This window comes from Haliotis asinina, chromosome 6 (genome assembly GCF_037392515.1).
Source record: "Haliotis asinina isolate JCU_RB_2024 chromosome 6, JCU_Hal_asi_v2, whole genome shotgun sequence".
NCBI classification, from domain to species: Eukaryota; Metazoa; Mollusca; class Gastropoda; order Lepetellida; family Haliotidae; genus Haliotis; species Haliotis asinina.
This window is the reverse complement of record NC_090285.1, coordinates 11,185,160-11,199,068: the sequence shown is the minus strand read 5'-3', so window position 1 is coordinate 11,199,068 and position 13,909 is coordinate 11,185,160. Positions and strand designations below refer to the sequence as shown.

Genomic DNA, 13,909 nt, shown 5'->3' with positions numbered 1-13,909 from the left:
GCCTTTGACACCAAGCTGCGTAGGGGTTGGAATAGCTCTGAATTAGATTGTTTAGGCTGTTTTTTAACCATTGGATTTTTTGTTTATTTTGTCAGAAGCCAGCTGTTTACATTTTTGTACGGTCAAACACTGTTTTGTCTGGCTAAGTCTACAGGTTGCCATGAAATATTTGAAATGCCCTTCATCAGTTCATGAAATAAGGCCTATCCAATTACCCAAGATGGGCTAGATTTCAGACGGATGGTCTGAATTTACAGCTAGCCTGTCTGATGGTCCGGTCAAAAGTTAAGTTGTTCCATACATCTGTGTGAGTTCTTGGTGTCTGGTCTGGTTAAATCCCTTTTGATAATCTGGTAGTTTTTTGGCTTATTTCATACACTCTCTTCATCACCATTTGTTAAATGAAGATCAGATGCATCATCTTGCCAGTTGTGTTAGGGGAGATAATCCTTTTGCTATGCAACTCCCTTATAAAATGCCGTTTGACATTTCAGCATGGATGCTTTCACCATCATCATGCTTAGTAAGTGTTGTCATCAAATAACAGCCTCAGTATCCCACCAAAATATGACACTGATTGTAATAAAGATATTGGTCCGTTTATACCAAGGGAAGATGTTTTATCTCCATAGAATTATCTCCCTTGTTCACACCAATTTGTAAATGTCATTTAAAGAAACTGTTCTGACGAGTGTATTGGTTGGAAATTGTGAACATTTATTACTCGCCCAATGAAGATACCACTGTTTAATAATTCTACAAAGTTATTACACATTGTGTATTAACATCACCTGATGCCGTACGTATGACATCAAAGTGTTTTACAGTTGTAACGTCAAAATGCTAATACCTCTATCACAATAGTATTAGACCTTCCTTGACTTGTGAAAAGCTGTCACCACACTCATTGAATTCTTAGGATAGAAGTACTTTGCTTTATATTATTTTGCTAGTGTTGGGTGAGTAATATATAAAATACTAAATTATGTCCCGTGTAACACCATATTTATGAAACTTGTGAATGGTATCGATATCTGATTCGCTTTCACACTTTAGATACCAAACCATTCACCCATTTCATAAATAAGGCATTACACGGGACAGTTTTGTATTCTCTTTTCAGCTGTGTGAGAGCTGTTTCATGGCTAGTGGAATCATTTTAACAAACCCACTCCTTAACCACCATACATTCCTGTCAGTGGAAAATACATCCCAAGTAGTTATGGAACGCCAATCGAGACACTTGTCCAGATGCATGGACCAATCAGAGAAGTCGCAGTTGGTGATCTCATCTCATTTGTAAGAACTTTTCTCTGCATTTTATCCCAGTGGAGATAGTCCCAACCTCTCTATCACTGAAATGGGGGGTGCCTTATTTTGATGGGTGGTCAGTGGCTCAGTAACTATGTTGATTATTGATTGCTATATCCCTTGGCTTGGCATGCTCATAATGTCAAGCACTGGGTTGTCCATGTACATGGGGATGAATAAGGCTTTATGATCAGTCGTTAGGGTGTTCATCTATGGGAAAAGTACTGCTATAAGTTGCTCAAGAAGACTAAGGCACAGCTCAGAATTAGCTAGATATTCTGTAGATAATTGGAATAATGATATACTGCTACTGCTGCTGCTGCTGCTGCTGCTGCTGCTGCTGCTGCTGCTGCTGCTGCTGCTGCTGCTGCTGCTGCTCCTCCTCCTCCTCCTACTACCACTCCTCCTCCTCCTCCTACTACTACTACTCCTCCTACTACTGCTGCTGCTGCTGCTGCTGCTGCTACTACTACTACTACTGTATATGCTGTATGACCAATGTAAATGATTCTCCTCCCATATTCTCAGGGGACGTCCGTGACAAGAAACACCACTGCTCACAGCTCTCTTCAACCATACATCTGTCCAAAAGAAATATCCCGTCTTGTGAATCACCTCTTCAAATATGGCAAGGAGCAGGCAAGTTTGTTTTGTTTTTTGAGTTGTCTGATAAAACTTTGAAAATGATCCCAATTATTTTGTTGTCAATAATAACTTGCCACATTGTTGTTCTTGGTACTCCATTTATATCATGGAGTTGCCTCCCTTGCAGTACAGGATGAAAAGATAATGACTAAGTACCAGATTCAGTCTGTTTATGCTTTTGGTGTAGTTTAATTCAAGGGGTTAAGTGTTGATGACATGGGTTTTGCTTCATCACTAAGATGGAGTGAACAAGTGAGTGAGTTTTTCACCTCTTTAACAACAGAACCTTTATCTTCGAGTATAACATCTGTACTTACTAACCCAATGTTGCAGGAGGACCTGTTTCTTCAACCAGGCAATCAGGGAGAGATACAACTGATACGAGATGCACTGGATACTGGCAACCCTGATCTCATTCGTATCCTTTCTCTGATGACATTCGTCTTGTTCTACAGTAAATCCGATACAACAATATTTCAGTTTAACAGTGCCCTCTTCTTAGTAATATGTATGCTCTGTAGTTTGTTCACCTCAATACAACATTATTTTGAATTGGAACAATAGACGAAATAGCACATATGCAGTGTGTGTGGAAAATATGATTCTATTTGGGCTTTGTTTCGCAGTTCATATAATTGATGCCTAGACAAGTCTAATCTTATGCCTGTGAAGTTGAATAGTAATGTTGATATTTAAATGATGATGAGAACGATTGCATTAGATTGGCCATTTAAAGTACAGAGCTTTAGAGAATTTATTGCATAATCAGTATCTTTACCCAACACTTTTGTGTAGCCTCCTTGACTTTCTCCAGCTGGCAGTGTCCACTCCGTGGCTGAGGCACTGTTGTTGTTCCTTGAGTCCCTCCCCCAGCCGGTCATCCCCTTTGCCCAGTATCAGACCTGCCTGGACTGTTCCAATAACTTCATGCTCAGCAAACAGGTAAGCCTGGACTGTTCCAATAGCTTCATGCTCAGCAAACAGGTACAGTCCGTTTGAGTCAAAATATCCCCAATGAATGGCACTCTAACTCAAAAGCAAATAATCGTAAATGACACAAACTAACATCAGAGTAACTGGGAAAAACACACCAACTCTGCGGAATTTTGTAATATAAAGGTTGTTTAACAAACCATCATTATTTTTATTTGAACAGTGATGTTGATTTCATCGGTAGGGGATGATATCAGAAGTCATCAGAGTGCACTCGTATGATAACAGGACTAATAGTCACCTGCAGTAAACCTCTTTGAAGCCAGAACTGATGCTCCACAGCATTTTCTACTTTCTCAGCTGATCTTTTTTCCATGTGTCTTGTGAAATCTTAGCCATGGATTCTTGGACTAGATTTTGAACGTCTGTTATTTTAAACATTGTGTTTTTCCAGGCAATGTCAAATGTGATAATACCCCAGATCAGTTCATTCGGGTTCATATCACAATGATAAGAAGGCAAATGTAAGGCATCATGACCTTGTGATACACAGGTGCTCTTTTGATGATTTGGGGCGGTGGGGTAGCCTAGTGGTTAACGCGTTTGCTCATCACGCCAAAAACCCGGGTTCAATTTCCCACTTGGGTACAATGTGTGAAGCCCATATTCCGGTGTCCCCCACTGTGATATTGCTGGAATATTGCTAAAAGCAGTGTAAAACTAAACTCACTCACACACTTTTGATGATTTTAATGACTTCATGAAGTTTTGGTTTGGTTGTGTTATGTGGAAATGGTGCATGATGTTTTTCTAGCCATTTTCCCATATCTGACTTAATAGACTTTGAAGTTTGGGCTTTCGTATCAGGATGCTGGATACTATATGGAGCATTGTCCATGACAATTAAACTCTTTGATTGTAACGCCAGTACCAGTTGTTTTTGTACCCATTCTATAAAAATCTGTCCTTTCATTTCGATGTGGTAATCTCAGTTGTGTTTGGCTAAGCCCTAAACACGAGAGAACACCCAGGTAAGAATCCCACAGATTTATGTCCTGCATGAAGACCTATGAGTCGCTCTCCTTTGCTTATTGTCATTCTTCTGGAACATGCCTCTTCAGTGCTAGCGACCCATTGCGTTTCTGCAGTGTGTCTTCCCTCTTTCGACGTATTTGCATAAATAATTATTTCTTATTCACACAATGTCTGATCTTTCACAAAGAACACATAGAGATACACTTCCCCGCTAACTTTGTTGTACTGATATCTGAACTTATGAAGCAATTTCCAAAGTTGGTTTGATATTGAGACGGAATTTTGAGTTTCTGTATCTTTTTGCAAAATGTGTAATGTTAAGTGTCTATTCTTGCCATATAACTTTGGGATAGTGTTCTGGACAAGTTGTTTTTGAAAGAAATCAAGTTTTTCATTTTTTGTGGATTTTGATATACCCCACCTGGGCACTCATGCTCGAAGAGTTTGCTGTTGTTTTAATAATGTTTTCAGTTGCTGCTGTGAAACGCCAACAGCACAAGGTGTACATTTGAAATTTATCAAGTACATGAAATGGGATGCCCTGTTCAGTGTCAGGCTTGAAGAAGTCATAGACCTTGTAAATTAAAGCCTTGACATCAACTGTAAACTTCATTGTGTGAGATGAATCAATCACTCAATCAATAGGATGAACCGTCACGTGACAAATGTGCCCGTGCCTCTCGCTCTACCTGGCTGTTACCTGAGCTGTTGCTACACCCATGTCACAAATTTTACAGTATCGAATGAAAATAATGATGATTTGTTAAACAATATTTATATCTGTTGAGATAAATTATAACAAAATTCTGCAGAGTTGGTGTGTTTTTCCTATTTACTTTGGCGTTAGTTTGAGTCATATACAATTATTTGCTTTTGAGTGCAATTCATTGGGGATATTTTGACTCAATGGACTGTAAGCCTGGACTGTTCCAATAATTTCATGCTCAGCAAACAGGTAACTGTATGTGGTGAACATGCCAACCAACTAAGTTGGTACTGTCACGATGAAAAAAGATTCATTTACATTCACTTAAGGTGGAAAATCGAGTAAATCAGATCATTCAGGCAACTTGTGTATTCCTGCAGTGTATGCAAATACCAGCAAGTTGTATTTGATACCCATTTAGAAATGTTGAATGACATCTAAATTAAATGGAAAATAACTTTTGTATTGTGTGTTATATTTCAACACAGATTATTATATGTCATTGTTTAATATGTCCTTGGTGACCATGTGTTCATTATCTTTCAGGCATTACAAAAGATTCCACAAAGTCACAGAAATGTCTTCAAATACCTGTGCGCTTTCCTCAGAGAACTACTTAAATTCAGTGATAAGAACAATCTTGAAGCCAAATTCCTCGGTAATAATATGTTTATATATATCCTTTTGCCACTCTAAGTGATCTTGACCCATGAAGTTCTGGGGTAGAATAGGCCTTCAGCAACCCATTCTTGCCATAAAAAGCGACTATGCTTGTCGTAAGAGGCGACTAGCGGGATCCGGTGATCAGGCTCACTGACTTGATTGACACATGTCATCTGTTCCCAATTGCATAAATCGATCCTCATAGTGTTGATCACTGGATTGTTTGGTCCAGACTCAATTATTTTAAGATGGCAGACTGATCTGACAACAATCACTCACTCACTCACTCACTCACTCACTCACTCACCCATATCCCACCTCACTAACTCACATACCACCCCGCTTACTCACCCACCCACTTCACCACTCATTTCACCACTCACTCACCCTTTCATACTCTCTCCCCTTCACTCACTCTATCTGTGTACCATGTGACCTCTACTGTCAGAAATGTTCAGAAAATGATAGTTTGATGTAAAACAGTTTCTATTATCAAAGGTAGCATTACTTCCACACACCCAGTAGGTTCATGTTCCTTTGAATCCACTCTATACATGCCTCCCTGTTTGATCTCAATTGTATCTCCCAGTAGATATATATACACTGACAGCTCTGCAATTGACCTCCCTCCTCAGACACCTTCACAGAGGAATGAGAACTCACTGAAGTTGATGAGCAAGATATGCAATGTGGACACATAGAGAGGAGCAATTCATGAGCTGATAAAAAGATTGAGGCTTTTTTATTGATCTCATCCAAACAAATTTCATTTGATAAATGGTCTTCGATCTGCTTTCTTTACCTCATTTCACAAGAAAGCAGCACCAGACAGTTGAAAATCATGAAACAGTTCCAGAGTAATTTTCTTCTTGCCAATTCATTACTTCTTGGAAGATGAAGAAGGAACGTGTTTGTCTAATAACAAAGAAATACATTTGAAGGCATTTAGTTCTGGGAAGTGTAATTGATTAAGGAGACAAAGAGGAGACTTGATATTGATTGAGTTGATCAGAGTTTTCTGGGAGTTTCGCATCATTTGAGCAAATATGGAGAGACTTATGATGTAATGTCATCAATGTATCATCAAAGTTATAAGAGGAAGTTCAGGTCATTGTACTTTTAGTAAAGCGATACATAATAATGTGTAGATATTAAGTTTAGTCAGTTCAGAGTTTTCAGTGTTCAAGGTTTCCGGTGCAAGGCAGCTAGGTGGCCAAGTGGTGAAGATATTTACCCATCACACTAGGGATATGAGTTTTGTTCTCCTCATTTGGGAAAATGTGATGTGTGAATCCCATTTCTTGTTTAATGACCCATAACATGAAGATCAGGGCTAGAATTGTTTGTCACAAGAAGCGACTAATCTGAGTTGGTGGTCACCTGTGACACATATATTAGTATGCCAATGGTGTGGATTGACACTGAAAAATAAAACAATATTTTATGGACACCAACTTCTTTAATTGTTTGAGTGTGATGCTTCGATACAGATTCTTGAACCATTGTCCAGCAGGAGTGATATATGAAGTGGAGCAAATGTATATATACTGAATATTACAATGAGACGACTTAATAGACAAAGAAAACATAATTATCCCCTGATGTGCGTTTTACTTTTAGTGCAAAATGGAGGATAGAGTATCCATGTGTAAGTACATACATACGAGTTGGAATATCTTACGAACCATTCACTAGATTCTTTTCATATTTGGTACCTAGGTTCATCATCGTAAAAGACAGGTCTCAGTCAGGTTTGGTGGCCTTTACCTTCATTTCAAGGTCACATGAAAACTTTAACCTTTTAGCCTTGTCAGCGAGATATCTGAACCACCATTCCCAGAATTTTCTTCATATTCAACACCAAGCTTATTCTAGGGAAGGTTCAGGAGCCAGTTGATTATGGTGACCTTCACTTAATTTTCAAGGTCATGGCCACACTTTGAAGATTTCAGCTTGTTAAACCTGTTAGCGAGATATCTCAAGAACCATTCACTGGATTTTCTTCATATTCAACTTCAAGCTTATTTCAAGAAGGGACAGGGCCCAATCGATTTTGGTGACCTCACTTAATTTTCAAGGTCATGGCGACACTTTGAAGATTTCAGCATGTTAAGCTGCATGTTAAACTTGTCAACATGTTATCTCAAGGACTGGTCATGGGATTTTCTCATTCATCACCAAGTTTCATCTTAGGAAGGCACATCTAACTTCATCTTAAACTACTACCTTCATTTTCGTTAATTTATAAGTTAAATGTGATAATTTGTGGCGGGGGATTATGTCACCTTAGTGACAATACTTGACAAAGAAAAAAACAATTGCCATGACAGGTGAAGAGGCTAGTGAGTACACAAAGGGAAGTGAATGGACGCCAGTTATGTGCAAGTAAGGGAGTTACAATGAAGGATGAGATGTTTATCGTCTTTGTGGAGGAGTGCATCATAAACTGATGAAATGAAGTATCCTTGGTCATGTTTGATGCAGGGCTTATGGCCCCCAAAACTGGTTCTATTTTGTATGTCTCAACTTCTGAAAATGCCACTCAAACAAATTCGCAGTTAAAGGTGTTGGTATCCATAAAATATTGTCCTGTTTAGTTCTATTCTGTATGTCTCAACTTCTGAAAGCGCCACTAAAAGAAGATACTCATGCTGTTGATCACTGGATTGTCTGTTCAGAACTGATTATTTACAGACTTCTGCCGGACAGATTGATTACTGCTGAGTAGTGTCAAGGAACAAACCAACCATCCAAATTCAAATCCTAAGCCATAATTTTTCTTGTCATTTCAGCATCCCTGTTCGGCAATGTGTTCTTGAGGTCAAAGCCAGGCAAAGAGGTCGGGTCACCTGTGGCCCGCAGGGAAAAGGCTCGGATGGAAGAAGCGAAGAAGGCTGCGTTTGTGTATCATTTTCTCACCAATGAGTATGATGAATGAACATTCTGAGTACAAATGGTGTCACAGTTCACTGACTATCACCAACGAGCTGCTTTTTCATTTCGGAACTCACAGATTTTGACTATGAAAAAAGCACATGCCCCCAAATTATGTTCCACAAAATCAAGTCACTCCAACTGGACTGTCACACGTCTCACTCGAGATCATTTGAATTTATTATCCTTCACATGAAAGAGCATGTCTGGTAATGTTTTCCTGAAAGTCACAGTCTCAAAGAGGGAAGAAAGACAAGACTCTAAGTACTTGTCAGGGCTTGAAAAATTTAGAAGCCATTTGTCACAGGACAAGTGACTTTGAGAAAGTAACTTGTCCTGAGTAATTTTCAACTTGCCCTGATTTTCATGACATGATCATGATGTTGTAATTTTGAAAAGATACGTCAACATTGTGTTTGATGTTAATGTTTACTGGACTATTTTTTTGAGAAGTGATAAATAGCAAAGAAATGTAGCTCTACTTTATTATCATTGTGAAATTTAATAGGTACATTTTGAACAGATATGAAATGAAATCCAAGTTTATTTGCAGTTTGAAACTGTAGGCAGATATTATCCAGTAGCCCATGGACAAGTAGGATACCATTATTTATTTGCCCAAAACGAAAACTGACTTGGGCGATGGGATTTTTTAACCCCTGCTTATTGTTGAATGTACTGTTCAGAATTCATTTAATTGCAAGATCAGATTTTCTGGGTTAATATTCGTGTTCAATGTGTCTTTTGCATATTCTGATAAAAATTTATTATGCCAACTCTCCGTAATTATTAGATGTTTTTCAAACACAGAGCCAGTGTTGCGTAGAGGCTCATATGCTCACCATTGTTTGTTGACGTTCATAAAATCATTATTAGTCTGAACACATAACCCCAAAATTTTCAGTGTCTCCTCACACTAGTGTGAGCAATGTGTTATTTGTCATCAGTAAGACATTTACATAGACTGGTTAAGGGTTGTACATGAGCAGCATCACTTTGATGATGTCATGCAAAGCACCTGTTTTCTCCACACGAGGCAGATTAGGAAGTTTGGGAAGATAAGTCCTGTATCTTATCTACGTGTTCGCTTAATTTTGTTAATACTATCAAATGGTCTGACTCTATGATAGTTGAGTGAATAAAAACTAGTTTGTTTGTAGCACATTCAAAACCATTATCATGTGAAAAACATGTCTTTTATTATTGCTGTACCAAAAGTATGTGGGTTTTTTGTGTATGTTGTTTTTACATTTTATTGTGAATACAAACAGCATATTTAGATGAATACAGGTAATCAGTTAAATAGATTACAGGTAACCAGCTAACTTTATACAGGTAATTAATTAAATCAATATAAACATTTGATTTCTATCCCTCATGGATGAAAAAAGCATCCTCAGCTTAAATAGTGAAAAACATTAGTAGGAAATCTTATGCTTGCTTCTGTAATATTTAATGTTGGTAAAGCATGTGCATGGAAAATTTTGATCAAGACATAAATTTGTTTTATTTAATTCATTTTACAAGCACCTTGTCCACCATGGTGTTTTATGAAACATAAAGTTGCTCTTAAAAAAAATTTATCAGCAGTCTGGCAGGCACACACCACATGTAGTGGGGTTTTTGCCCAAGGTAAACAAAAAAAAATGATAATATGGCATGTGTAATCAGTGAAAGTTCTTCATGTGTGAGTGTCAATTTCTGTGATATCAGAATTGTGCATAATACAAATTATTATGTAAAGGATGCTTTGTGTGTTTGCTATTGAAATTTTGAGGCAAACGAAACTATTTATAGAGAACCACAGATAGGCATTAATAATCTCTCCATTGTTTTGTGTAAATATGTTTTACATTCCAAGATAGGAATATAATTTATTGACGGCGATGTCTATTGCCAGCTGTTAAAATACCTGCCTGCCCGACCAAAGACAGGTTATTTCAACATGAACTGCCCGATTCTCAAGTTCACCGGCTGGACGGTCGGGTTAAAATTTAGACATACACATAAAGATATTGTTCCAGCAGGTAATGTTTGATCAAGGTGGCAAGTTTTACATCAAATCCAACCCTTCAGTCTGGCTGTATTTTTTGGGGAGTTTCATTCCCTGCTAGTGCCCAATGCCCAATTTTTTTTTTTTATAAAAAGCAAAAATTATTTCATGTGATTATGGCCCTAAACTTGAACTTATTTCATCTGTAAATGCAAACAAGTGTTTTCAATGTGTAGTTTTCATGACATTTGTATAGAGAGCAGTCCTTGATAAAAGTTGGTATAATGTGAAGACGTGAATGTTTTTTTGGTTAACAAATTCGATTTTGTTTTATAAAGAATCAAGAATATGTTATTCATAGAAGGTTTCACATCAGTTTGTACAGGTGACTTTTGAGTTATCTTACATTGTAAATACGTCTACATTGTGATAAAGAGTGACATATTCAGTGACAGACAGGCTTGAATAAAAATGGCAATCTTGTCAGCAATGTATGTAATTATGCAGGTTCAGATTTTGTTCAGATGATGATGTCACAACCTGTCTATCAGACCATTCCTCCAAACGATATGAAAACATGCATAATAGCAATGCCCACATAGCAACAAACCATGAAAAGTATGTATAAAAAATATTCTGTTATTCAGTGTAGAGCCTGAGCTGAGTCTTTTGGCAAGTGATAACAGTATCCAAACTCAAAGATAACCGATCTGTAATGTCAGTAAATTATTTTATGTAGCGAAAAAAATATTTGTTGCAGAGAGAATGTTATACTTTTTGTTTATCTCAGCTCTCGAAATTTAATTCAATAAAGGTGAGCTTCTGACCCTCTATGTGATTTAACCATTGCTGTCAACACATTTTTTTCTTGGAATATCACTGCATCTTAACCCTCTTATAAATATTGATGACCATATTGACATCGTCGATCAGAATTGCAGTACTTAAATATGACAACTACATGTACCAACATATACTGAACAGAAAAAGAAACGCAACTGTATTTAAATAGAAGACATAAACATGACCGTTTACTTTTCTGAGATTTCATTTTTCTTGTGTGTTTCTTTTGCTGTTCAGTATATGAACATCTATGTTTTTACTCAGTTGTTTGTTATTTGGAATATAGATCTGCTGTGGTGTCTGAGGTGCAAAAAATGTGCTGCTGGGATGTTTTTGTGAATTCTTGTGACTGAACTGAGTGAACCGAGTAAACTTTGAGATCTCTTTTCCAATGATTGTCAAGCTTTCGTGTAGGTTACAAGTGCTATGTTTGAAGCTGGAAGGATATCGAGCATTCATGTTTAATCCAAATCAACTCACTGATCATATCGATTACTTCAGTGGGATGGGATGACATAACGTGAATGCATTCCTAGTATTTTCTTGTGTGGGTAAACATTAGTGTTGTGAATTGGTTGAAATCTTACAATTTATGATTGCTTCATTACCATCAAACAATCAGTGAAAAAAGTTGGTTAGCATCATTTTTCAGATTTTCCTATCCAACTTGCTACTTTGAAGTGATGACTAATGTATTGCTAACATACACCTCCCGACGTCTTCAAGAAATATATAGTCATGACTTTTCAGATAGTGAAGTGAGTTTTGTTAGTATTAAACAAGTTTTCTGGCTCTGACAACTTTGAAGATATGTTCCATCATCAAGTGTTTCAAAGACTATTTCATAAGTTCCAAAATCGTTTGTGTTCGATTATGAGAAAATGAAATTGATTGCTTGGTTGTTTGGTCACTGCGACCAATCTTCGATTATTTCAGTTAATTGGAACATCACTAATAAATTTATGTTGTGTCTACAATAACGACTGTAAGGAAAATGATGCCAAATTTAGGGTAATTTACATTCATTCATAGGCTCACATACAACCCAAGTCAGCCAAATGTTAAAATTACAAAATTTTGAATTATATATTTTCACAATTCATGTTGATATGGTTACATCTAATGTTTTGGCTATGTTGCTGATAGCAGATCAGGCTGAAGATTGTTTTAAACCCAGCTTCGCATCATTGCACTGAATGCTATGGTAAAATTGTTCTAAATGTGGTTACAATGGAAAGCCCCGATTTTGAAGACAATAACGTGGTTACAAAGGAAAGCCCCCAATTTTGAAGACAATAACGATTAAATTCCAGTTTGCCTTCCATCCAAGACGCAATCCTGACATTTTTGTTCTCCTGCTGCCATGGATTTGCTTGGAAAATCTGTGAAATATATTTGTGATATGTCCGTCCCTTACATGAATGGTATAGTATTTCTTAGAGTAGACAAACTTGTGCTTGTTTTCAGGTCCATATTATTGGTGAAACAACTTAGATTCTGGCAGATTGTTTTGGTTTTCACACAAACAGTAAACAACTATTAGATCTACCATGGCAAGTGCATGCTTTGTTGATTTGTTGAAAATTAAAATATTGTAATTCCTTTCAAATGATAGGAGCCAGATGATTAAGCCCTTATCATCCAGATTCCGAATTTTGAAAGTGAAGTTAAAAGTATTTATAAATATAATATAATACGTCCATGTACATCATTTGTAACCATGTTCCTCATTAAGCTGGGGCAATATACACCATTCTTTCTTAGAATGTAGAAAGTACATAAAGTTTGACCCATTCACATTGACTTTCTGATGGCCATATAGATTTCATGATGGCCTAATTGATGTCAGTTTTTGGTTTATTTATTTATTTTTTTTTCAATACGATTTGCAGTTGTTTTTATTGTCAGGGTTTGTGTCTTAACATTAGGGTTATATATATATGACTTTGGAATTATGACTTTGACTTGGTACACTTGGATTGAGGAAGATGTAATTATTTTGAGAGATTTTATAGTTGTAAGTGTTTAGAAACAGGTATTTCCAAGTTTGAAAACATTTCATTTTAAAAAATTGTAAGGCATTTCCCTTCTTTCTGAATTGTTTAAAGTGAAAAGTACTGGTAAAGTTCTGTTACAAGTTGATAGAAAATGGGGAATGTATGGGATTTGACTGAACTTAATCATATTTTTAAACAATTCTTCATTTAAACTACAAGATACAAGTCTTTTGTGATAATTTATGGTGATCAAATTGTGATGTCTGATTTCCATTCTAATCAGAAGAGCGCTGGGGTAGACTAATGGTTAAAGTGACCAGTAACCACTCATCACTCTGAAAAACTGAAGTTTGATTCCCCACATGGGTACAATGTGTGAAACCCCAAAGTGGTGTAAAACTAAACTCACTCACTGTATACAGAAGCAGGTATCATTATTTTTTCTGACGGAAACATTGTATAATACTTACTTTCATAGTGAAATCTTATGTACCAAGACCCTGCTCTAACAGCAGGATACCAAATGAGTGCTTGTAGCACGTTTGTGATGTTGTGTGCCTTTGTGTCATTTCAGTCTGGAATATTTTTGACAAAATGTCTGTAAATATGTTGTAAATAGCCCATACTGTTCATAGTCAATATTTATTGCCCTAAGGAGGAAATTTTAAATGTTCTGACCCACTTTCACAAAGCGGTTGAGTGCTACAAGTGTCATAAGTCCAATGTAAGAGTCAGGGTGGTACGTCAGCACAGCAACCTCTTCGTGAAACAGGGCCCTACGTTTCTGCTATGGTGTGTAAGTATGGTATCTGTTAATAACTCAGTTGCATATTATCACTTTTATTCAGT

General features: G+C 37.0%; 2 protein-coding genes across 3 annotated transcripts in view; both read left to right on the top strand.

Annotated features, from left to right (window-relative positions):
• Positions 1–9,874, top strand: part of LOC137287450 (inositol polyphosphate 5-phosphatase OCRL-like) — a 59,787-nt gene extending 49,913 nt beyond the window's left edge. For both annotated transcript variants that reach the window (XM_067819752.1, XM_067819750.1), the window contains 6 exons: positions 1,189–1,299; positions 1,840–1,950; positions 2,290–2,374; positions 2,771–2,898; positions 5,177–5,288; positions 8,086–9,874. In XM_067819752.1, coding sequence (XP_067675853.1) covers positions 1,189–1,299; positions 1,840–1,950; positions 2,290–2,374; positions 2,771–2,898; positions 5,177–5,288; positions 8,086–8,231 — 693 coding nt within the window. In that variant the 3' untranslated portion in view covers positions 8,232–9,874. The remainder of the gene's footprint in view (positions 1–1,188; positions 1,300–1,839; positions 1,951–2,289; positions 2,375–2,770; positions 2,899–5,176; positions 5,289–8,085) is intronic.
• Positions 9,875–13,786: 3,912 nt separating this feature from the next.
• LOC137287451 (inositol polyphosphate 5-phosphatase OCRL-like) overlaps positions 13,787–13,909 on the top strand; it is a 40,327-nt gene continuing 40,204 nt past the window's right edge. The window contains exon 1 of the mRNA XM_067819754.1: positions 13,787–13,856. The gene's annotated coding sequence lies outside the window, so the exon portion shown is untranslated. The remainder of the gene's footprint in view (positions 13,857–13,909) is intronic.